The sequence below is a fragment of the Polyodon spathula genome, chromosome 5 (assembly GCF_017654505.1).
Source record: "Polyodon spathula isolate WHYD16114869_AA chromosome 5, ASM1765450v1, whole genome shotgun sequence".
NCBI lineage: Eukaryota > Metazoa > Chordata > Actinopteri > Acipenseriformes > Polyodontidae > Polyodon > Polyodon spathula.
The window spans coordinates 72,522,735-72,546,733 of NC_054538.1; the positions used below are offsets into that span (position 1 = coordinate 72,522,735).

The following is a 23,999-nucleotide window of genomic DNA, read 5'->3' on the forward strand; positions in this document are numbered from 1 at the left end:
ATTACCAACTGTAGTAGACAATACAAACAAATACACTGAGTGAACAATGAATGTATTTTAATTAACCTTCTAAACATACAAAAAAAAATAATAATAATAATAATTTACAGTCCAGAACTAAATTTTATAAGGAACTCATATTGAAATATACAAAGATCAATGTTGAAGAAAATGTAATTTTTGGGGCTTTATAATATTTAAGTATGTCCTTTTTAATATGTCCTTGTGACGGAAAGATGAGTTCTGGTGATGAATCTTCCTCCCAACCTGTGAGGGCGCTAAAGAACGGGAGGAGAAGTATCTGGAAGGGCTGGCCTGACAGTTCGTTTCCGGGTCAGGGAAGTGGGTCAGCCTGGAGGGAAGCGCGACTCTGTTGTAAGACCGTATTGATTTGAGAGGTAAACGAGAGGCAGCTGCAAGTAATAAGGCAGCTGCAACCGTTTATCTCGATATCATGTGGGATTACATAGAGGGGCCAGGGTAACGCTGGTCTTCTCCTTCGTTTGGGTTAAACGCTTGGAGAGAGAAGGATCGAGAGAGGAGCTCTCGTTGTAAAGAGGAATTGCGTGTTGTGTTTGTTTTGTAATTGTCTGCGTTTTGCACCACCAGACAGTTAACTCACCTATCCGGAGCTGTCGACCAGGGTCAGCACAATCCGGATCACCACTGCACGGAACCGTCACAAAATACAGTGTCTTCACCCACCACAAGCACGTCTGCACTCACCCAGGACTGGTGACCGTGTGTTCGTTTTGTTCGGGACTGTGTCTGTGTTATTGCTATCCCCGTGCTTTACACATTGTTGTGTATAGCCGGGGATTTATTATTTAACGGTCACCAGACCTGGATTATAAATAAAAGCACCTTTTCACTGGAAACTGTTGTCTGCCTGTCACTCCTGCATCGCATCACCGCTATACCTGTTCCCCTCCACTAGCCACTTTGCCACAGTCCTTTTTAATGCCCTCTGTGACACACTAATGGTTTTTGTTTGGGCCAGGACCGCACCATCAAAACAAGAAAACCCACTAAAATAAAAACCTCAATCCTATCCTGCAGCTCTCTCGGTGTCTTTTGTATCTTCCCTCCTGTATTCCCACTTGCAGCAACACACAGTTACCAGATAGCTGTGCAATGTTGTTATCTCTCCCAATCAATCTTTGTCTATCAATCTCTTTTCACCCTCACCCTCCTTCCCCCAAAACACTCATTCCTCCTCCAATCAGACCACTGTGCCCCCGCCCTTCCATCCCAGCTCCCTCCCACCAACCAATCTGCTCTGCCGGTCCTCGCCACGTCCAGGACACACCCGTCTATACCCCCGCAGTCTAGGCAACTCAATCTCCCACACATTCCCACACCCATGCACCTACAGACACCCACATCCACACACAACCTTCACCACAGTTCTCCCATCCGTAAACTCTACCAGAACCTCCCCATAGCTAAATAACACCCCCCCCCCCACCCCCTAGATGGTGTAGTCCATGCACCTTACAATAACAGCAAACAATAACAGTGATGCAACATCAATAAAAATGTCCCTCTGGAACGCTAGTGCCCATACTGCAATCTCCGGGCCAGGTCGTTACAATATATATTGAGAGTGTAGCGTGCATGAGGGAAGGCAGCAGCAGGGCTGGTAGGTGATGTAATCACATACAAAGACATAAGCCTGATATACGCTCCTTGCAAAGGAGCCAACTCTTTTGTACAACGGGATCTGTGCTATGCTTTAATGCGAGAGGTCCCGGGTTCGCGCCCGCCCTCTGCGTGTATGTGGATTGCCTCTCCCTGTGTGATGCGCGAATAATATATATATATATATATTCCACTGTGTATCATGTATTATGCATTTCTATTTGAAGTATTATGGATTTTCATGTATTTTAAGAGCTTTGTGATGGTGTTCCACAATGAAAGGCACTAGATAAAATAAAGATTGATTGATTGATTGATTGAGATAGATCTATCTATCTATCTATCTATCTATCTATCTATCTATCTATATATATATATATATATATATATATATATATATATATATATATATATATATATATATAAACATGCAATCGTGTTTGTGACCTAAAAAAACTGGATTAATAAGTTAAAAACCCCCCCCCCCCCCCCCCCGCCCCCCCCACCCCCCCCCACCCCCCCCCCCACCTCCCCCCCCCCCCCCCCCCTCAAACTAACCTACCAATGTACCTGTCTGTCAAATGTTGGAAGTTAAATATGTATTGTAATACAATATTCTGTGTTTGGAGAGAGTCGGGATGCTTTATCTTGCTATAGTAAGGCAATCAGTGGGGAAATCAATATTATTGTGAAGTATTTGCAGTAGTGCAGTGCACTGTAAACTGCTTTAAAAATATTATATAGTATGTGCCTGCAGGCCTTTTGTTAAGTATTCCATCTGTAGCGCTACAATTAAAAGAACATTATCTGTTTCTGTGTGTATTTGCTTCACAGCCATGTTTTTTGTGGTCAATAAAGCAAATAACAATAATTGTCATTTTTGTATGTAAGACCAGGTTTTTGTATAGTAGTTCAAACATTACAGTTAAGATGTAAGGTTGTAGTTAAGGCATACCCCATAAGTTAGCATTAATGTACAGGCATTTATTGTACTCATGACTTTAAAGCAGTGTTGCATTTTACTCAACCAAAATACATTTCACTCACATAGTGTTTAAATTGGAGAGTAGCACCGTAAATAACAAAAATATTTATTAGGTTAGTGAGGTCTTATTCTGTAAGACTCGACAGAGCAAATGATCATGTGCATATTCAAATACTATATAGCTTTCAGAGCTGCCCTAAAGTTATTTATGGAGCCACGTTCGACATCATTTGAAAGTAATCTTGCTTCATCCTTCTTCACTGTTTGCTATTGTTGTCCCCCTTTCGCAATGGAATCGTCTGTGCCTGTGTTTTTTGCCCAAACATGTAAATGAGGCCACGCCCCGAAATTATGCCGACCAAGGCACTAACGCAGATGGAAAAGAACGAGGCAAAGCGTGTCACATTATAGGGCAAAGGCAGTTTGCGCCTGTTTGCTATACGTTGGAGGTTTTTTCCTTCCTCAAAATCAGGCTCATAGACAGTACAGCCAGTTAGAAATGGCAATTACAAATGATATTTTAAAAAAAAAAAGTATATGGAATTCATCTGACATGGATAAAGGAGTAGAAAAGTACAGTTTTTTGTTGTTGTTAACGACTGAAAACAATTGAGTTACAGTAATTTAAAAAGCATGGTCTGCTGGAATCATTACTTCTAATTTACTATAGTCATTGCTAGCAGGTGTGGGAGAGGGGGCAAGCATTGCTGCAATTTGGAATTCTGAGTGTTGAGTTGAGTGCCCAATTAGTATGTACAATAGTTTAATCTAACAATGGGTACTGCAGTATGTCTCCCAAAACCAGAAATATTTAATGTTGCAAGATCCCTAGAGTTCATCCTCTTATCTCATTAACACAACAATATTCATGTATGTACTGTGCAAGGAACATCTCCTTTTGGTTAAGTTAGTGCAAGGTGCTGTAACAGTAGGGCAGGCTGTGGTTATTGCACGGTAAACAAAGTGGACCAGGAACAAAGCATGTCTGCCATTAGAAACCTTAGAAAGGACTGCAGGGTGCTGATAAAAGTTGGATGTGAATTCCAGGGATGCCATGCTTTCAGTAGAAGGTGGGGAATCCAATTAATCAGTGATCAGGTGGGAGGATAGAAAAAGTTTGTGCAAACAGATTTGGAGAACATTTTGCTGAAAAGAGTGGGTGACTTAAAAAAAAATTAAACTGAACATGTTGTGAAGGTTGTAGTAGGAAGCTTAGTGAAGCTAAAACAAGTATAGTGAGGGAAATAGCTATACTTATTGTGTGAGTGGTTACCATGTTTAAACCAAGCCACATTCATCTTTTTTTGATGGTGTTTTTCACCGTTATTGTTTTCTGTTCTTTTCATTGGTTATAGCGAAAAAACACAATCCTTTGTTGTTGTAAACCCAAAAAGTGTCTAAAAGAGAAAAAAGAAAATCTTCCATTTGAGCTGAAACACAGCTAGTAGTCTCCAGTCAGTGTTCAATAAAATTGTGCCAAACTGCCATTTCAGCCTCAAACCCCTGGTCTTCTGTGTCTTCTTGCTCTCCAGTTCCTCTGATCCTGTTACAGATGCTTTCACCTGAGGGCAGGAGCTTCTCTTTGGTTCCAGTGGCCTTCCATAGATATACAGTAAATAGCATCAGCTAGATCATATAAATGGTTTTGGTTTTGAGAGTTCAATAATGAACTAGTCAGGCTTCGAGTAGAGTGCTGTAGCCAGCTTACCGTCTCAAAACAGTTGTGGTACAGAGACCCACATGTCAACAAGTGCTAGAAATCAGACCATTAAAAGTATGACGACTCAAGATTTAAGATTATTACCTCTGTGGGTATGGTAGCACAATGCTCTGAAGCACTGAGCTCCGCACTGAAGTGCCCTGAGTTCAGGTCTCAGCAGGGGACTTCAGCAGTGGATGTGAATACTGAGAGATGTCAGATCTTCAACGCACAGTTGTGCTGTTGGAGAGCTGGGGGAAATACACTGCAGTGATTTCTGCTAAATAATGAACAAGCATAGACCTATAGCAACTATAGTGAATCCCACGCCATGCTTTTTTAATTGTTACTCCAGCAATGCCTTGTTGGCATGATTATTTTCCAGGTAAATACAACTGATGAAAAAATAAAAGAAACTGTATTTTTATTATTATTCTCGCTGGCAGCGTACCTCTTTAATGAGACCCATGAACCGGTTCCCAAAGCGCCAGGGCTTGTGCCGGTTGCACTGTAACGAGCTGACAGTTATCTGCTGAGACTGCTGGACGGCCACCGCCACCACATGAACTGCGTCGTACATTAAAGCTGCATCAGTCTGAAATTAAAAAGAAATTACCCGAGTGCATCCCAGTTCACACAACCTCATGAGAGTCAGCGTGCATACAACAATCCTGTGCACAGCGTTAAAGAACCACACCACACACTGTCAAAAAGAAACCCTGGCAAACAACTTGCGCACTTCTAAAATCTAATTAGTGTGACTCTAGGATGATTGGAAAACAATGAAAACAACTGAATGATGGCTTGTTTGTAATATTAAAAGCACACTACGAGGGCCAAAAAATCAGTGCTATTCAGATGACAGTGATTAGGCAGGCTGCTCCCAAGTTTAAAATATCCTGGTCTATTACAGCAGTCAAGGGAATTTGAAAATGTATAACATAAATGCAACACTAAGATAATCACTTTGATTTTTCTTTATCAAGTAGGGTTATATAAACCGGGTTAAGGGGCATGCAATATGAATAATGTACTTTAACATGTAAAGAAAAGGATAAAAATTATAGAAAGTGTGATTCTAGAATGTAATATTTTACCTTGCTAAAGACAATGAAAAAAAAATAGGGTGCTTTGTATTTTGTTATGAAGTAAATATTAAAAGCTTTTTAACCCAGGTATGAAAATGTAGCACTTACAGCAATTAATTTTTTATTGTTATTGGTAATGAGGAATACTGAATTAGCTTTAACTGTGCCCTTTAGAAGTACCATAGTGTACAGCACTCAAAGTGAATGTAAGATATGGTTTTAGTCTTTAAAAATGTAGTCCTGTTGTTAGAAAGCAATTACATGCCCTTCATTTATCACAGTGGTCAAACTTCTTGGACACCTCTTGTAATGTTTACAGATTCAAAAAAGAAAGATAAACCAGTACCCCCTAAGAAATAACAGATGTTGCATAAAGGCAATGCCACTTTGCTGGCTCCTTTGAAGAGGAGATAAAAGTGGGCATTGATAATGTTAGTAAAATCTCCCCTGTGAGAAAAAAAGGGTTCATATGATTTTAGATTTCAATACTGCTTCAAGTCACACTCTTTTCAGTGGGTCCCTGCCAAAAACCTTTCCTGCAGAGGCTCTTCACTGAGAGAGATAATCCAGCAATGAAAGTCATTAATTACTCCTCCCAAACTCAAAGAGCCACCATTAATCTGAGGACTAACAGCTTTGGATGCCTTTTCTTTCCTACCATCCAGAAATGGACAGTATCAGAAAGATAGCATATCATCAATTACATTGAAAGCAAGGGTTCAAAATTGATAGTCTATGTACAAAAAAAAAAATACAGCCAATAATAGCAGAGGAAAAATAGCAAGCAATTGAACCTTAAATGGAAGGAGCAAGAAAACAAAAGAGCCATTACTTTTCAGTTTGGGGATTTGAGGGGGGGAAAGGTAAGTTCACTGTGGAACATGCAGGTACTTTTAGCCTGTTTGCATCAGTAAATGTGCTGTGAGCCATGTTTATACAACGTTACGGGCCTGTCAGTCATTTCACTGCCCAGGAACACTGCTGTTAATCACCTGCAAAACTCTGGCCTGTCATTCAAGTGACAGAATTGAAAATGGCAGCCAAAGGCTGGAATGATATTGGAGACTGAGCAGTGTGTTAAGAAATACCTTTGGCAGAAGGTGGTTGTTAGTAGGTAGTTGCCAGTACAGTGCAAGAAGCAAGAGATCATATCTACTTACAAACACAATTGCATTATGTTTAACACATCACAACACCAAGATGACCTTCGATCCCTGTCGAAACCGGGTGAGGCAATCTTGAACGGCTGCTACCCTGTCATCCGACAGGTATGCGCGCATCGTACTGGAGTCCAGCCGGAGCCCCAAATACGTCATGCACTGCACCGGTGTAAGCTGACTCTTTGCATCGTTGATGGTGAGGCATGAAAAGCAAAGCAGAGGTACCTCCTGTGCTCGGGACGAATGAGAACATGAAAGTACGTGTCTCGTAAGTCCACGGTGCTAAACCAGTCGCCTGGCCGGACAGACTGGAGAATGTGACGGTGAGTATGCGTTTGCAACCTCCTCTCCTTCAAAAACTGAGGAGTCTCAGGTCTAGGATGGGGCGAAAACCGTCTCTCTTCTTGGGTACCAGAAAGTATCTCGAGTAGAACCCCTGTCAGTAGGAGATGGGGTCTACAAGACGAATGGCTCACTTGCACAACAAGACAACCACTTCCTGTTGAAGTACCGAGACCTGAAGACGGTCAATCACGGATGTAATTCTGACACTCGAAAAGGAAGGAGGCCCCCTGCGAAACTGTAGTGTGTAACCGTTGTGCACGGTGGCGAGCACCCAGGTGTCTGAGTTGCAAGCACGCCAGTATTGCAGCTGGTGTTGGAAAAGGGGGTCTGAGGCCGCAAGCCCTCAGGGGCCCTGCTGGGGCTGCTTAGGCTTTGCGTGGCACCCTTAGGAGGCTGCCTATGGCGACGGCCCTGGAAATGCCTACAATGCTGTTGCATGGGCACCCCACACCCTGCGTTCCCCCTGCCTTGCGGGGGGGCCCGGTTGCCTGCTACCACGGTGACCTGTAGGCGGCACCTCAGATCACCCCATGGAGCCGTGGGGGCCAGAACCGTCCTGATGATGGTGTGTGCGGGGGGACGTTGCCAATGGCTTGACTTACCCCACACCGGAGAACGGGGAGGGAGTAGAACAATTACTTGGCGAGACGCCTCGCTTTCACAGTGGGAGTGCTGCAAGATCTCCTCCACAGCTGGCTCAAAGGTATGCCCTGGGGATATCTTCGCACCTAGTAGCACCGTCTTGTTTGCATCTGGGCCCTCTCCTGTGACATCCATAGCTGTCTGCGAGCTACCACCAGACTTGCCAGGCTCCAGCCAAGGACTTGCCCTTGAAGGGCAGAGATCTGGAGCACTGTACACACAAGTGGACACGTAACAATATTATTTATTTTTAAAATTTTTGCCCAACTGTACGTAAGCAGCCAGCAGAATTGTTCAATGGCAGGGTTGCAGCAGAGCCTAGCCCTGGTGGAGGAACTACGTTCTCCACAAAAGTGTAGGCTGAAAAGACACTCACTCCTTTAAATCTATACTGCACGGGCAGTTGCACACAAACGACAGACAGTAAAAAAGCAAGCCTGCAACGCAAGGGACAAAAAAGAGACTTTATTTTTTTGGAGTTGCTGATTCCATGAAAGCGGCAAGCCAGCTTTCAGCACGAATGCAGGGGAACTGCAGTCGACCCAGAAAAGTTAGGTCTTACCTTACCGTCTTGAGAGACAAAAATAGGAATAGCTTCCGTTGGTTGACTGTTTTGATCCCTCAGTAGGCGGGACCGAGGACGTCACCCAAAGAAGGGGCTTATCGGCAGCTCTGATATAAAGAGTTCAGTGAATACCTACCAATAGACAGGCATATCCCATAAGTATGTTGTTGGTCATCTTCTAATTGAAAGGGAACTTGAAGTGAAAAAGTATGGTTTAGTACTCCATGTGGGAGTTAGGTTTTGTTTTGATTTCTTTTATTTCTGTAAATAATAAAAATGTCATGAAAGTGGTTTATATAACTACTGTTCAATGTTTGGGTCTGCTTTAAAAGGGCACAAATTACCCTTGAACAGGTAAGATCTTTCACATCTGGTGGCACCCTACGGACCCAGAACAAAACTGAAAATAAAAAAATAGAAATAGAAGACCTGCTAAAAGCTGCATTTCAGGAGAGCAACAGGTGACTGAGGCAAGCGTTGTGGTCGCCCACCTCCACCTCAGCCCAGAACACCACCACTGTGCAACCCTGCCGTGGTGTCCAGGCCTCCTGTTGCTGGACCGAGATCCACCAGGCAGAGTTGTTTGCCTGGTCTCCTACTGCACTCTCCCTGAAACCCCAGACGTCACTGGCGTTCCCCCTGCCTTTCGCTTTGTTCCCCCTGGAGGATCAGACGTTGCTGCGCCGACTCCAGAGATTAGTTGCTCCGCCAATTACATTGGCAGTACTAAGTACTTTGATAACTGAGTATTAAAATATTCTACAAAATCTGCCATACATTTAAGACATTTTTTTGCAGAATGCAAATACCGGGTAACTGCTATTGATGATTTTAAACCCCATGTATACAACACTGTAAATAATGTGAAGTATTTCAGTGAAGATGCAGTCAGGTATAAGAATGGGTTGTCTGTTGAGCATGAGCAGAAAGCTGTTTTTTGGTGTTCTCAAGTAAAGCCCAGATAAAGAGAATCACTGGTTCCTTGCTGGCACAAATCAATGTTCTATTTTTATCAAGTGGACCTTCTAACCATAGCAAATAAAGGGATTTAAACACTTAATGGAGATCTCCCAGTTCAAACTGTTAACTCGTCAACGACTTGGTGTTCAATGTGTTTTGTTTGATAACTTGCTTTTACAGATTTAGTACTACATCAAATATCAGTTATTACATCTGACTGTTTCTACTAATATAATTGTCAAAGACTGTCCAATTTTGGCAGCACTAGTGTACATACTTATTATATTAATGTCATTTGGTGGGCTAAATTATTGTATGTAGTTAATATGGCAATACTTTATCATCCCCCCTCTAGAGTATTTAATTCATACTAAGTCTAGCCCCTTCTAGTTTTTATACAATATTTGTGACTTGATAGCGACTTGCTCTTTCTTTATTTTGTGTGAATCGTTTGAGATCTCTCAGATATTGGTTATTTATTTATATATTTATTACATTTTTATAGGGCTTTTTATACAAAAATATTGCAAAGCACTGTACAGTATATAGCAGTATACATTAAAAACCACTAAGATAAGAAAGTCATTTTATAAAAGTGTGTTTTTAGTCTTGACTTGAAAACTATAATGGTCCCAGCTTTCCTGACAAATGAAGATAGAGGATTCCATAATTTATGAGCTCTACAAGAAAAAGTCCTACCTCCTGTGTTGCTTTTGTTGACCCTAAGAAAAACCAGCAGCCCCACATCTTGTGATCTCAGAGTACAGTTTGGAAGATATGGGGTCAGTAACTCCTGCAAATAATTAGGTGCTAATCCATTCAAGGCCTTATAAGTTAACAGCAAAATCTTAAAATCAATTCTATACTGCACAGGAATCCAGTGTAAAGAGACAAAAACTGAGGAAATATGTTCACTTTTCCAGGTTTTAGTCAGAATAGGCTTTATTCTCAACAAGCTGCAAGCAGGATACCAAACGTTTTGGGACACCAGAAAAAAGTGTATTACAATAATCAATTCTAAATGAAGCAAAGGCATGAATTAGTCTCTCGATATCAGATATGGAAATAATTGGTCTAAGTTTGGCTATATTTCTCAAATGGTGACAAGATACTGTAGTAACTTCCCTAATATGCATCTTAAATGATAGATCAGGATCAGAGATGGCCCCCAAACTTTTAATTTCTAGTTTAAGTTTTGATGAGATACTGCAAGGGTCAAGCTCATGTAATCTCATATTTCCTTTTAGTTGGTTCTGTCATCCCACTAGTATAAACTCTGTTTTATGTGAATTCAACATTAGAAAATTCTGTGACATTGAATACTTGATGTCTGTAAAGCAAGTAGCTAATAACACCCAAGCAGAAGAAATTCTTGGCTTTAGGGACAAATATATTTGGGTATCATCAGCATAGAAGTTCACTCTGTGTCTGCTGATAATGTCACTTAATGGCAGCATATATAATGAAAACAGCAAGGGACCTAAAATGGAGCCATGTGGAACACCACAGACAACTTCACCATGCTTTTACCTCCCCAGTAGAGATGAACTAAATCAAAAAGATAAGATTTGAACTAGGATAGGACAAGGCCAGACAGCCCCACTGTGCTTCAGTGGGTTGAAATGGTCTACAGTATCAAAGGCAGCACTTAGATCAAGAAGAATTAATACTGATGGAAAGCAAGAGTTTGTCAGCAGATTGTTCAGAACTCTGACAAACGTCGTCTCTGCGCTAGGTGCAACATGAAAACCAGACTGCATCTTCTCGAATATACCATTAAGAGTTAGACACTTTTGCAATTGAATTGCAACTACTCTCTCTAGAACTTTATCTAAGAATGGTAGGTTGGAGAGGGACCTGTCGTTATTGAGGACTTTAGGGTCCAAATTGTGTTTCTTAAGCATAGGCTTTACCACAGCTACCTTAAGAGCTGAGGAAACTGTACCAGAGGAAAGTGAACCATTCAAAATTTAAAAAATGTGGGTATTAATAACACCAAGAACATATTATAATAGTTTTGTAGGAATAGGATCAAGAGTGCGTGTAGTAGCTCTCATATGTCGAACTAGCTCCTGTAAGGTAATCAAAGAAAAAGCTCATATCTTTCGCCTTAATACACTAGTTAGTAATATTCTGCCAGAGTTCTCCTTAACAGAAGGTGTCTGTGGAATCTCATTTCTGATGTCTAGTATTTTATTTTTAAAGAAATGTAAGAAGTCATTGCAGCTACGAGAGGAGCAAATGTCAAGGGTATGACTATTAGGGGAAGGATTAATTATTTTATCTAGGGTAGCAAGAGGAAACCTAGGATTATTTTTATTTGTTTCAAATAAATTAGAATAATATGATGATCTAGCCAATGTCAGAGCCTTCCTATATTTAACCCTTTGTGGTCCAATGTTGGACCCTGTCTGACATCATCAAAATGACGTCAAGCACGTCCCTAGTCGTTTTTTCTCCGGAAAAAGCAGAGAAAAAGCTTTCAATGGCCGAGAGAGGCTGATGGAAGCCAAGAGAAGCCAAAAAAATAAAAAACACGGAGGCAGATTTGAGCAAAAAGCATAGTCCCTTCACCACAGACATAAACAAACAAGACAGCTACTTCCGCATCCAGCATGCAGAAAAAATTGTGGACATTTGCCAAGCATTTTGAGATGTTATAGTAATAAAATAATGACTTGAATAGCATTATTCAGGAGTTTGGTGATAAAACGAGTGATCATGAGATGATTTATCTGTATGCATTACTATGAAGAGATATGTGATAAATACAGTGACCAATGGTTGGGGCAGGGCTGGAGATGCAGTACTGAATGTCCTGTTGATATGCAGTGACTTTTAAACCTGTTTTACTTTGAATAAAATGACTTTTAAACAGTGCATCTAAAATAAACAGCTTGTGTGAAAATTAATTGGACCTGACGCGCTTGACAGCAAAGGGTTAACCAGGTGGCCCTTTCATGCAATGTAATGAACATGCAATTTAGATTCCGCCATCTCTGTTCTATTTTATGACCCTCTTATTTCATCTTACAGTTGTATCATTGAACCACGGTGAGCTTATTTTAAAAGACACTCTCCGAGTAATGATTGGCGCTACAGTACCTAAGATACCAGTCAAGGTGGTGTTGTAGGTATTAACCAGCTCATCTACTGATGAAGACTATGAAAGTGGTAATGAGATCAATACATCAGAAAGCTTAACAGCAGTTGAAGAATTAATTACCTGGGATTTACAGTAAATGTGCGGTCCACAATCTTTGTTGATACTGGCAGAGTCACCTCAAAAAGAATGGCAAGATGATCAGAAATAGTAAGATCTAGGGTTGTGATGATCTTAACAGCTAAACCACGAAAAATTACTAGATTTAAAGTATGGCCATGATTATGCGTAGGACCTTTGACATGCAGGATATAATCTAAAGAATCCAGTAGCCTCAAAAATTGACTTAGGTGGTCGATAAATAATTGCAATATGAACAGGTAAAGGACTGTTTAATGTCAACGTTAAAACTTCAAAAGATGAATAACCTTCAACAATTTCCTATTTTGATTCTAAGTTCACTACAGAAAACAGTAGCAAGTCCACCCCCCCACTCAGTAGAGTGAGCTTTCTGGAAAAAGTAAAAATGTTAGGTGGAGAAGCCTCAATCCGGTAAATATTGTCATTCGGTCCAAGCCATGTTTCAGTTAAAGAGAGAATATCAATGATGTAATCCTGAATAAACTCACTAAACCAAATACATTGTTTAGCCTCAACAATTTGTCCTGTTCCCTTTGCACCTTAACTGTAAAAACAAAACTAATAATTTACCATTAAAAAAAAATGTCTATTTTTCCCAGTGAAATAAACAATACCTCTGTGGCTCAGCCTTTACAACTGTAAAATAAAAAGGATTAGTGACAGCTATACTAATATACCATGTACCAATGTGTCCATTTCTCCCTGGAAACTTCTCATTAAAGACAATTAAGTCCCCAAATGAAATTAAAGTAATATGGTTTAAAAGCTGCTTCTCCCCTATGTCAACTAATAAAGTATATTACCCTGAAACCATTTTGCCTTAATTCGCAGTTGTTTTCCCAGCCCACACACAATTTTGCAGAACTAGATTTAATAAATCTCCCTGACTGGGATTACATTTCACTGTTTTATGAACTGTAAAATTGCATTGTATGCTTATTAAAGTCAGTGTTCTTTTACTTCTAGACATGCTTGAAAGTCAGCCCTGGAGTAAAATTAAACACTGTTGGCATTATTTATATCCCAGTCTACAATACAATTTGACATTATATAATCAACAGCAAATATATGTAACTTTTTACATACTTTATGAGTTTTAACAGTTCATACATACGGTACTGTATGCGGCTTACTTGATGTACATGTTGCACATTTTGAAAAAAAAACTAAATGAATATATGACAGGCAATAGAACCATGAATCAGGACTTAATAGTAGAAAATGTATCCCCCCTTTTAGGTAGAAACAGGTTAAACTATTTATTTAAAAAATATCTAAGTTGACCACTACATGCCTGTTACAATAATAGAAATATTCATTGGTCACAAACCCTTTAATACAATTTGTCATACAAGGGTAAATATAGAAGGCAAGAGTACGTTAAGTTCCAGTCTATATATAACTGAACCCTGTGTGAGTCATTTCTGGTAAAATAAAGTATTTTGTGCGCTCCTGGGAAGCTATGATTAATCTATCATTGTGATGTAAAATATATTTCATTCACATTTTAACTTGAATATTCTTCTCTAATGAAACATTTGGTGAAAAAGGAAACCTCAACTCAAAAGGATGATTCTCAATAAATCCTGCTGTTAAAGGTATATTTGGAGCAGCTATCGGTTGGTTAATGACTAAAAAAACAACCATTGAAAGGGTGGTGGAATGGCCAAGGAAGTTCACCACCATCTGAATCAAGGCATGCAATGAGAGCTTTCTTTAGTTGGTGTATTACAAGAAGATTTATGGAAGTTTTCCAAACTAAAAGTACTTTAAATATTACTACCAAACAACCTTACAGTAACAAATAAAGGGGAGTGGGGAGATACTAAAGCTCCTTCCTTCTAGTTTCAGATAGATGACTATTTGTAATAAATATCCTATTCCTTTGTAGCCCAAATTTCCCACCCTCAATTTGAGGAAAAAATAAAACATCAAATACATAAACATTTATAAAGATACAACCTCAATTATGCATACAACAAAGGTTTGCGGCCGTCTGCTGTCACACAGAGCATTAGCTCTGTGCTGCTTCTCATTTCCATTCTTGATTACTCTCACCTGTTTTTCTCCCTTTTGTGAGCATTTCCGATCTGTCAAAACTTGTATTAATTGTTAGAACAGCGCTTAATAATGAAACACTGAATTTGTAAAAGCATCTCTTCAAATTCTATAGGAAGCTAATGACGCTTCCTTGAAAATGGCTGCCTGTATGTCAGGATAATTTTGTTTGTCTTTTCTCAGGCAGTCAGTCACATTCCCGTTTGTGTATTCGGGCAGTCACGTCTTTTGTTGCTGATTTTAACACACACACACACACACATTTTTATACTTGAATTTAAGACGCAGGCCATTTTTGAGAAGAAAAATGTTTGTTTAAAAATTGCGTCTTAAATTCAAAGGAATAGGGTAGCACCCAAGTTTCACAAACGACAATTGTTTATCCTGTTAACTGCTTTCGACAGAATAAACTGTTACATGAACAAATTCAGCTATTTTGGTTAGCTGAATACAGTTGAGGACCTCTAAGGCAAAAGCTGGCTCACAGCTAATCCTTTCTTTCCCAGTCTGCTACAGCTAAATCCCACAAACTATTCCTTTAGGGGATACTCTGCAATGATCTGAGTCCCTCTTAAAAACTACAGGATCACATATCTGTGATCATGACAACGAAAGTCTGGTTTGTTTGTTTTTCCTATTCTCCCTGGAGAGCCATTCTCAACTCCATTGCTTAAGGGTGAAGAGAGCCTGCTGAGCTCAATCAAGATTCAGAAGCTCTCCGGCATCACAAGAGCGTATTTAGATTTAAGTCAGACAGGCATGGCCGGCATTAGCACTTGTGACCTTACAATGCAAATGGTCAGTATACAATTTCACCGGGTTGTTTACCATTTGCAGTGCTGCCTTCTGCAGAGCTGGTGATTATCATACAAATGGACTTTTCATGGAACGCTTTTTAGTCCTGCGGGTGTTTTTAAATTCAATTTCAAGTTCTTCTGTTTCTTAACTCTTACTGAAGTACATGAAGATCATACTGAAGTGTCATTCTGGACCCGTGATCAGGTAAACACAATAAAAAACACACTTTGTCTGTTTGACTTACTGGGCCACCATACTTTGCAGTACAGCTTATTAATACATATCATTTTTGTGTGACGTCATCGAGAAGGTGTCATCAGGTGTGAGTGGTGTGGGGAACAAAGTTACAGTCGAGACAGTATTTCTCCCAAACAATCTGTGCTTTAATAAGTAACAAAAGAAGCCGCCCCTCTACCAACAATGGTTACACAACGGGTTTACAGACCCAAACCAATAATAACAATAATCTGTGCACGAAAGTATACGTGCTGAACTCTAGGGGTCGTGGTGTGTGAGTGTGTTGTGCTGTGAAATGAAGTGTTCTGGGATAAGTGCTGGCTCTATAGCGACAGCTCCTGCGCACTCACTCCTCTCTTATGAAACACAAAACAACATGTAACAAAACAACAAACAGTACAAGGGGCAGTGCTGGCATAGCTGCATCCCTTTCGTACTATCTAACTCCTCCCTGCCATCAGCCCGGTGAGCCAGTATAACCAATCGCTGCCTGACCCACAGCTGATCGCATGGGAATTGTTTCAAGTACGTGCAGCTACGTGCTTCTTCCAAGATGACCAACTTCCTGTTTCCACCCACCATCGAGTCCACCCGTCTATGGGGAAGAGTACTACCAACCTTACACAGTGATCTTTCTGATCGGAAAGGAGATTTTTCTCTCTTTATCACAGATGGGCATTTAATTTTTGAAGGACGGAAACATTTTCAGCAGCAGGCAGAAACAAAACATGACACAAGAGCTTGTTTACAGCTATTCAAAAAATGGGAAAACACCATAAATCGGATGCATTTGAATTATAGTTATATTACAACATTTATTCTGACTTGTGTTTATAAATATTAAAGTATTTCAACATTTATAAATATCAAGAAACAAATGGATCTAATCAGATAATATTTAATGAACTAAATGTATCAGGTAAGGTTTTTTTTTTTTTTTTTTTTTTTTACTTATTACTGATAATAATGAAATTAAGAACTATGATTTTATTTATAAATATGTATTTTGTGAAAATAAATCAATAGTAGTGTCCATTACCCTTATAAAGACCCTACGAATTGTGGTTGCAATCACTCAGGTAAAACAATGTCTTGTAATTTGCCCAGGCATTATTATTATTTTATTTTTCAATAAAACTTTCAGAAAGTATTGTAAGGTCCCTTAGGTCATAGAATAACACCTTTTTATACATGTATCTCTAAGATGAATAATAATAATAATAATAATAATAATAATAATAATAATAATAATAATAATAATAATAATAATAGCATAATATTATTGTTATTAAACTTTGAAACTTTTTGATTATATATTTTCCAAGATGCTACTGTAAAAAAAAAAAAAAAAAAAAAAGTTATTATTTTTTATAGGAAGAGTCAAATACAACCAAAAAAAAAAAAAAAAAAAAAACCTGGTCCTGGAGGAGCATCCCATTGAAAAATGTTTGGTCTTTAAAGGGTTAATAGAGGTTTGGATGACTGGGAGGACCACATTTGTATTAGGTCCAGACTGAATTGGGTTTTGTTAGTTCTACTATGTGTTTAATGAACTGTGTTTCACATCCCTACCTCCCTTATTATTTATCACTACTGTCTGTCTTTCTGGAAAAAAAAAAAACAAACAAAAAAAACAGTGCATACTTAAAGCGTGACAACTGAATCTTCTTACCTCAGTGAAGGTGCTCCCCTCTGGCCTTTAATTCGTGCCATAGCTAAGCACTATAGCACACAAAAGGAAAATAAATGACATCCACTTATGTAATATGGGTGGGCATTAACATGTTTTGTTGAATGCTGCACTCTTTTTCAAAAAGCAGCAATAAACTACATTGTCGGCATATGGCTGGTGAATTATTAAAACCCACCAAAAAGCTTGACATTTCAACAGCTTAAACCATTACCAGCCACATGTCTAATTAAAATCCATATTTATGTATGCAGATGCATGCTTTAATGCTAAACAGCCTGTTTTAATGAACCATTTGAAATGAAATAGTTGCCAGCATTTAGACATTTGCAGTCCAAGAAAAGTCAGGCAAGCGTGGTAACAGATTCTGAACACGTTGCTCCCTAGGAACAATGATGAATACACCTTCCTTCTGATGATGCCAAATACATCTTAAATCAAAAACTGTACACAACCTAGTTTTCAGGGAGTGTCCTCAACAGCAAGTCAGCTGTCCTTCACAAAGCAAGGCATTCCTTTGTAGCAAGCAAACACATCTGCATTTAAGCATTGGAGTAAAGCACAGTAGTAAATAAGAAGCATAAAGGAATCAAATCCTACAACCATCACCCAGCTACAACTCTTTGATGGAATGTAATTGTACATAACAGGTCTGTCTCATCACTTTAATGTGGACAGGGCTCTGCCAGTTGTAATGTATGTATTGAAATCTAGTGACACAAGATTCTCTTGAGTTGAGTCATAATACAGGATCAAATACCAGACACTGCAACATTCAGTGTAAATTAAATGGACCTCTGGGGTGGACTGACTTTTCCATGCACTGATGCTCATATTTATTGATTGAAAAGCTCAGAACTATAAACCAATCAAAAACTGCCACCTCTAGCTTTAAGAAACTAAAAACATATTACAAAGGTAAAAAATGACTTCAGGTTTAGCAATAAAGGTACTGTTTACTGATTTCTCATCTCAATAAAACCTTGAGTAAAAAATCAAAATTATCATTCACAATGGATTACTTTGTAAATGAGATACTGCAGCATACATTGTATTACAATATGCTGAAATACAGGGACATTATAAACGTTCAGTTTATTTCTCATTTGTATTGATGATTGTTGTAAAAGATACCAGGATCTCTCTTTATATACTACATTAATACTAACAGTATAATGCACATAGCCTATTTATTATATAGCCATACTTAAGAATTTTAACTAGATCTGTTAAAGTGCTTCAAAATATGATGTGACACACACACACACACACACACACACACACACACACACACACACACACACACACACTATACACTGGTGGGTGTAACATAACTGGTTTACACCAGAAATAATAAAAAGCAGGGGGACTGCCTTTTTTTTATTAAAATAAAGGTAATTAATAACTTAACATGCCATGATTAATTTCGTTTAGTTACATGACTACACAGAGGGTTATGTAAATATCTAAACAGAAAAAGGTTACTTCACAGAAGAATTTTAAAATATATATAACTTAAAATGGTAAACTGTCTTAAGTGTGGGAGATACCTGCTATATCCCAGTTAAAATTAAATATCACTTTAAGATACATTAAGATACATTCAACAAACAATAATTCATAAGATACTGTAGTTCTAATAAACACCCAAGAGACAATGAAGATCTTGTGATCCACACCACCTCACAGAGTAGTCTTCACAGTCATCAACAGGTAAGTATTACAGCTGAGGCTTTTGAAATCCAATAGATCTGTAAATATTGTACATGAACAGGGAATACATAATCTTAAAAGTCATTACAGGTATCACATACTGCAGGTCACTTTTGGATTTATTGTGTTTAAATGGTCTGGGGTGCACTGTTCTTAAATACACCAAACAGGGGTTTTCTATTATGGAAAGATATAGAAAGAAACATTACATAATTGCAATAGGGTGAACCATTTTCCCCTCCCCAGAGTTATTTATTAATGATGGACGTCCAGGACACAGTAGGACATTAGAGACAGAATTGCTTTTTTAACAGCATCCCCAGAGATTATATTCCACGAATGTTGTAACAGATTAGATCTATCCATTGTGTCTGATGTTACTTGTTGACGACATTAACAATAACACAGATGAAGCAGCAATACGAGTGACATCGGAACAAAGTGAGAATCTGACATGTTGGATCATGCATATTAATCTGGACAATATTTATTTTTAGTTTCTTAAATATACATAATACTTTTATACACAAGAAGCATGGGTTAAAAATATTGGTTCTTCAAACCTGCTGAAGTGAATGAATGGGGCACCTCTGTGGGGCACTTTTATATCCTTTGGTACCTGAAGTATCATTTATGGAGAAAAGATGATTTATTTAGCATGCTTGCTGTCACTGTGGAATTCTTGCTGCCATAAGGACCAATTTATAAAGGTCATCATATCAGTATGAGCCTGAAAGGAGTAATTTGCACCCCTTGATAATAATCTTTCCTGACATGCAAGTTTTTTATTTTGTTCCCCCCCACCCCACCCCCAACTGCTTATCTCAACTCTTCCTAATTTCACAACTTGGGAACTCACCTAAAAATGTTAGATTACTCTGACTTTGCTATCTTACTTTCCTATGGATCTCATTACCTGCAGTCAAACTTGATGCCATAGAATAATAATGCTAGTACTATGTTTTAATATGACTTTAAAAGATAGTAATTGTGTCGATTTTAATATTGTTGTATTTCAGTTAGTAATACCAAAAATTAAAAAGGCTACTTAATGTATACATTGTGAGGTTATTTGAGGACATATCTTTAAAATATGTAGTGTAAGTATCAATTGAACAAACTGGTCAATGCAGTATGTATAGAGACATTGGTTCATACACAATGTCTAACTAGAGCATGCACTTTACTATTTCAAGGAATCACAAAAATAAAGTTTACATGTAGCCAATAAATGCATGAAGCACCCTAATGCCTAGTCACTCAGCTTACACAAAAAAATGCGTTCAATGTGTTTTAAAAGTGTCTGTAGTTGTCGTATTCATGTTTGCTAATAGAAATATCGCTATATAGATATCATATTTAAGCATGGAGACAGGTGTCTTGAGAGCTTCCCTTTTGCTATTTTGCTAGCACATCTCATTGATGATCTGAACACCCCTCTTGCTCAGTCTTGGGCTTCTCTGAAGCAGAGACAGGCAGTTGTGTCACATTGTGGTTTTGTGGTCTGGACAACACTTTTTTGTTTTTAACTTGATCTGTAGTGTAATATATATATATATATATATATATATATATATATATATATATATATATACCCTATATCTTCCCTACTATCACTGTACATGTCACTAGTGTGCACACACGCTATTTGTATAGTAAGAAGTGTGGCAGGGTTTCAGTGCGAGCTTTAGTTCAGCCATCGAGAGATTCCCAACGCCATCGATGAGCTCCGGAAACAAATCTAAATTAGCACCGCATATAACAGCAAAAGATAGGGCACAAATGCAAAATGCAAGTCCAATATTTCCAAGTAATTTCCAATAATCTTATCTCAGTCATTTTCCTTACAACAGAAATGTTTCGATTCATTCAATTAACATGAAAAAAAAAATGAACAAGTGGTATTGATCTGTGTTGTGCAAGATTTGGGGTTAACAAGGAGATCAGTTATGATGAAAAAAGTGAACAGTTGGCAAATAACGTGTCAGCCATTATTGCAAACCAGAAAGTTCATATTCAGCCTTATCTTCATAAACACAAATACAAGTTTAAGGTTGTGCATACTTTACTCTTAAGAAACCATAACAGCAACTCAATTAAGGCTTAAATATAAAAAGTACACCTGTGAATACATGTAGGCACAAAGGGCTAGCTACTCAAAACTTAACTCAGATCATTAGCATTATCTGTGTCTGAAATAAATAAGAAACAGCTCAAGACTACTCACAGGCCCCAGTGTCCGAGTTTTTTTTTTTTTTTTGGGGGGGGGGGGGGGTTGGTAACTTAATTAGATGTGCTATTACTTTGTCAAAATATCATACTAATGATGTTTTGGAGTAAATAACGGTGATAATCTAGTCCATACTGTAGCATAATATATATTATTATATCAGTTCATATCTTTGAATCATATGAGGTAATCTTCATTTGTTGTCAGAGATAAATTGTGCCTTCTGATAACATTATTCTAGAAGTTACCAGTTTAAAATGGTTAAATCTTAACGATTTCCACCAATCATTCTTGTATACACACACACACACACACACACACACACACACACACACACACACACACACTGCTGTGCAAAATTCTTAGACATTTTGTACATTTTGGGCCTACTCACTGTTTTTGATTTAATTTTCTTTGAAATGGAACAAACAGTACCGACAATGCATCGCGTAAATACTACGTAGACAGAAACTAAACATTTATTTTGTCTTTTCCTCTGTGTAGATCATCATATTACATTAATTAAACATTTAACCTTGATAAAACACTGGGAATGCCTTTAATGTGTAGAAAATAAAGGATTTCTGTCAAGCTGATCATTTAGGTCAGGAAGTACTGCTAATAAAAAGAAAAATAATGCTGACAGTTATAACCATATCTAGGTCTACTATTAGAGCAATATATCTGAGAAAAAAAAAAACTTTGAAAAAAATCGACTCTAAGGCACATATTCTTATAGAGGTTGTTGTAGGAATGAGGTGTAAACTAAACCTGGTTCACAATGAAAGTTTTTTATGCTCATACAATATGTTAGTACAGATGCACTTGTATAGTTTTTACCTTGGTAGTCTTGTGAAATTATTAACACAAAAAAATTGAAAACGTGGTTGCTTTTCCCGGAAAGGAGATCCTCCCTAACCAAAGTGGGAGATGACCTTCTTAGAGCCTGGAGGAAGGGCTACCCTCAGCCATGGATTCCCTGAGGTATCCCCCTACATTGAAAATTTAAATAATGTGAATAGGGGTTTTCCTTACCTAAGTGCTGAGTGGTTCGTATTTAATTGTACAGGGTGCGTGGTCAGGCTGGAGAGGCTGGGCTTTATCCCTCAGTGCAGTCACAGTCTGGGGAGCAGGCCCGTGTCTCGGCTGCTTCACTTTTCATTCATCCTTTTCCCATATTTTGGGGGTAGGTGGCAGTGTGCCACTGCGTCATGTTGCGTTGCGTTAATCATCAATTATTATTTTATCCATTCATGGTTTGGTGGCCTTGTCTTTTGGGTGGAGGTGGCCCTACATGCCACTTCCTATCTGCGGCACTAGGATTCATGATATTGTTCATATTTTCTCCTAGCCGGCCAATGTGCGGGTAGCTGTTGATTACCCATAGACAAGGTCTCTGGCCAAAGTTATCATCCATCATTAAAATGTCTGTTCAAATGCAACTTAATAAATCATCACATTGTGGATTCTCCGTTCTGAAAACATTGGTAATGTCACAATGATGTACAACAGTTAAATAGTTGTGGTTAGCAAAATAATTCCACAAATCTTAGCAATTTTGTCCTTCCATTAGCTACACATGTCTGATAATGTGCAGTTTTAAAAGAAACCTATGTGATGCACACATGTATTTTAATTTTAAAACATGATATCTGGTATTACTTTAGGTTAAAGGAATCTCTCAGTTTGTACACCTTATTCTTGGGTTATCTGTTTGCACTTCTACTCCCTGTTCCATTTCTCCTCTGCAGTGTATTCTGGGTAAAAGCATGTGAATTGACACAGGAAGTGCAAGACAGTCAAACATCATTGCACAAACAGAGCTTTCTTTAACCTTGTTTAGGACCAGATATCAAGTTTCAAAATGAAAACATGTTTACCATAACATGTTTTTTTCAAAGCTGCATTGTATAATGACTAGATATGCATGACTGATGAAAATCTATGGAACTATTTGGTGAGCTAAAATTACTTTCTACCATAATATTCTACATTGGCCATGATTTGGGGTACATGAACTTCACAATATTTTCTTTTTTTTTCTTCTTTAAACTCAATTTTTCTTTGAGACTTTCTGTAAGTCATGCATACTCAGGTCAACTGTGCCTCTTAACAAGACCAGGATAGCAATCTCCTGATGTGTATATCTGGGGGCATGCCAACTCCTGTCTTCACTGTCATGTGCTGCTACTGCTGCTGCCAAAAGCCTGTTCTGTCGGTATTACCAAGATCACGTTTGTTTTCACTTCCCATTTGCATCTCAACAAACATTGTTCCACAAGTCTAGTTTGTGTTACACCAGCATTGAAATAAACACACGCAGACTTGCGAGCAGTAAAATGCAAGTCCACATGTGAAGGTAAAATAAGTAACAAATGTTTGTGAAATTCAAACACTGAATATACGTAACATATTTGACAGCTTGTGATTTAAAACACCAGACGAAATATTGTTCATGGTATAACTCTCAATAACAATTAATGTTTTGTTACTTTAAGTCATGAAAATGAACAACAATATGTATAATAAAGAAAATTCTTCATCATGACTAAATTTCCATTCAGTGTATCCATTTTTATGATTTAGTATGATCTTCTTTGGGTGTCTCGTATGGAATATGGACCTAGGATTATGAAATTTAAAATCAACACAAGGGAATTATATTGTAATTATTAGAGAGTGTCAATACTTACTGGTACAGGCACCAGTGTGCCACTGTATGTATGTTTTAGATGGTATGCGATTTATGTTCTGCAATAATATTTAAGTGTGATGAGATAAGAAAAACTTGGCTATGCTTAGATTAACACCATTTCTTGAAAATCCACCTACCTTATAACAAGCAGTAAAATCTTAACTGGGGCTCAGTCAAATTGCATAAAACCTTAATATAACCTTTTTCCACCAATGTAAGGAAATAAAAACAGCATGAGTTTGACTGTGA

At 38.3% G+C, this 23,999-nt stretch overlaps 1 protein-coding gene across 1 annotated transcript in view; it reads right to left on the reverse strand.

The window, feature by feature from the left end:
• Positions 1-23,999, reverse strand: part of LOC121316280 (glutamate receptor ionotropic, kainate 2-like) — a 182,444-nt gene that overhangs the window by 71,299 nt on the left and 87,146 nt on the right. Inside the window, exon 7 of the mRNA XM_041251260.1 lies at positions 4,777-4,920. Within this exon, the coding sequence (XP_041107194.1) occupies positions 4,777-4,920 (144 nt within the window). The remainder of the gene's footprint in view (positions 1-4,776; positions 4,921-23,999) is intronic.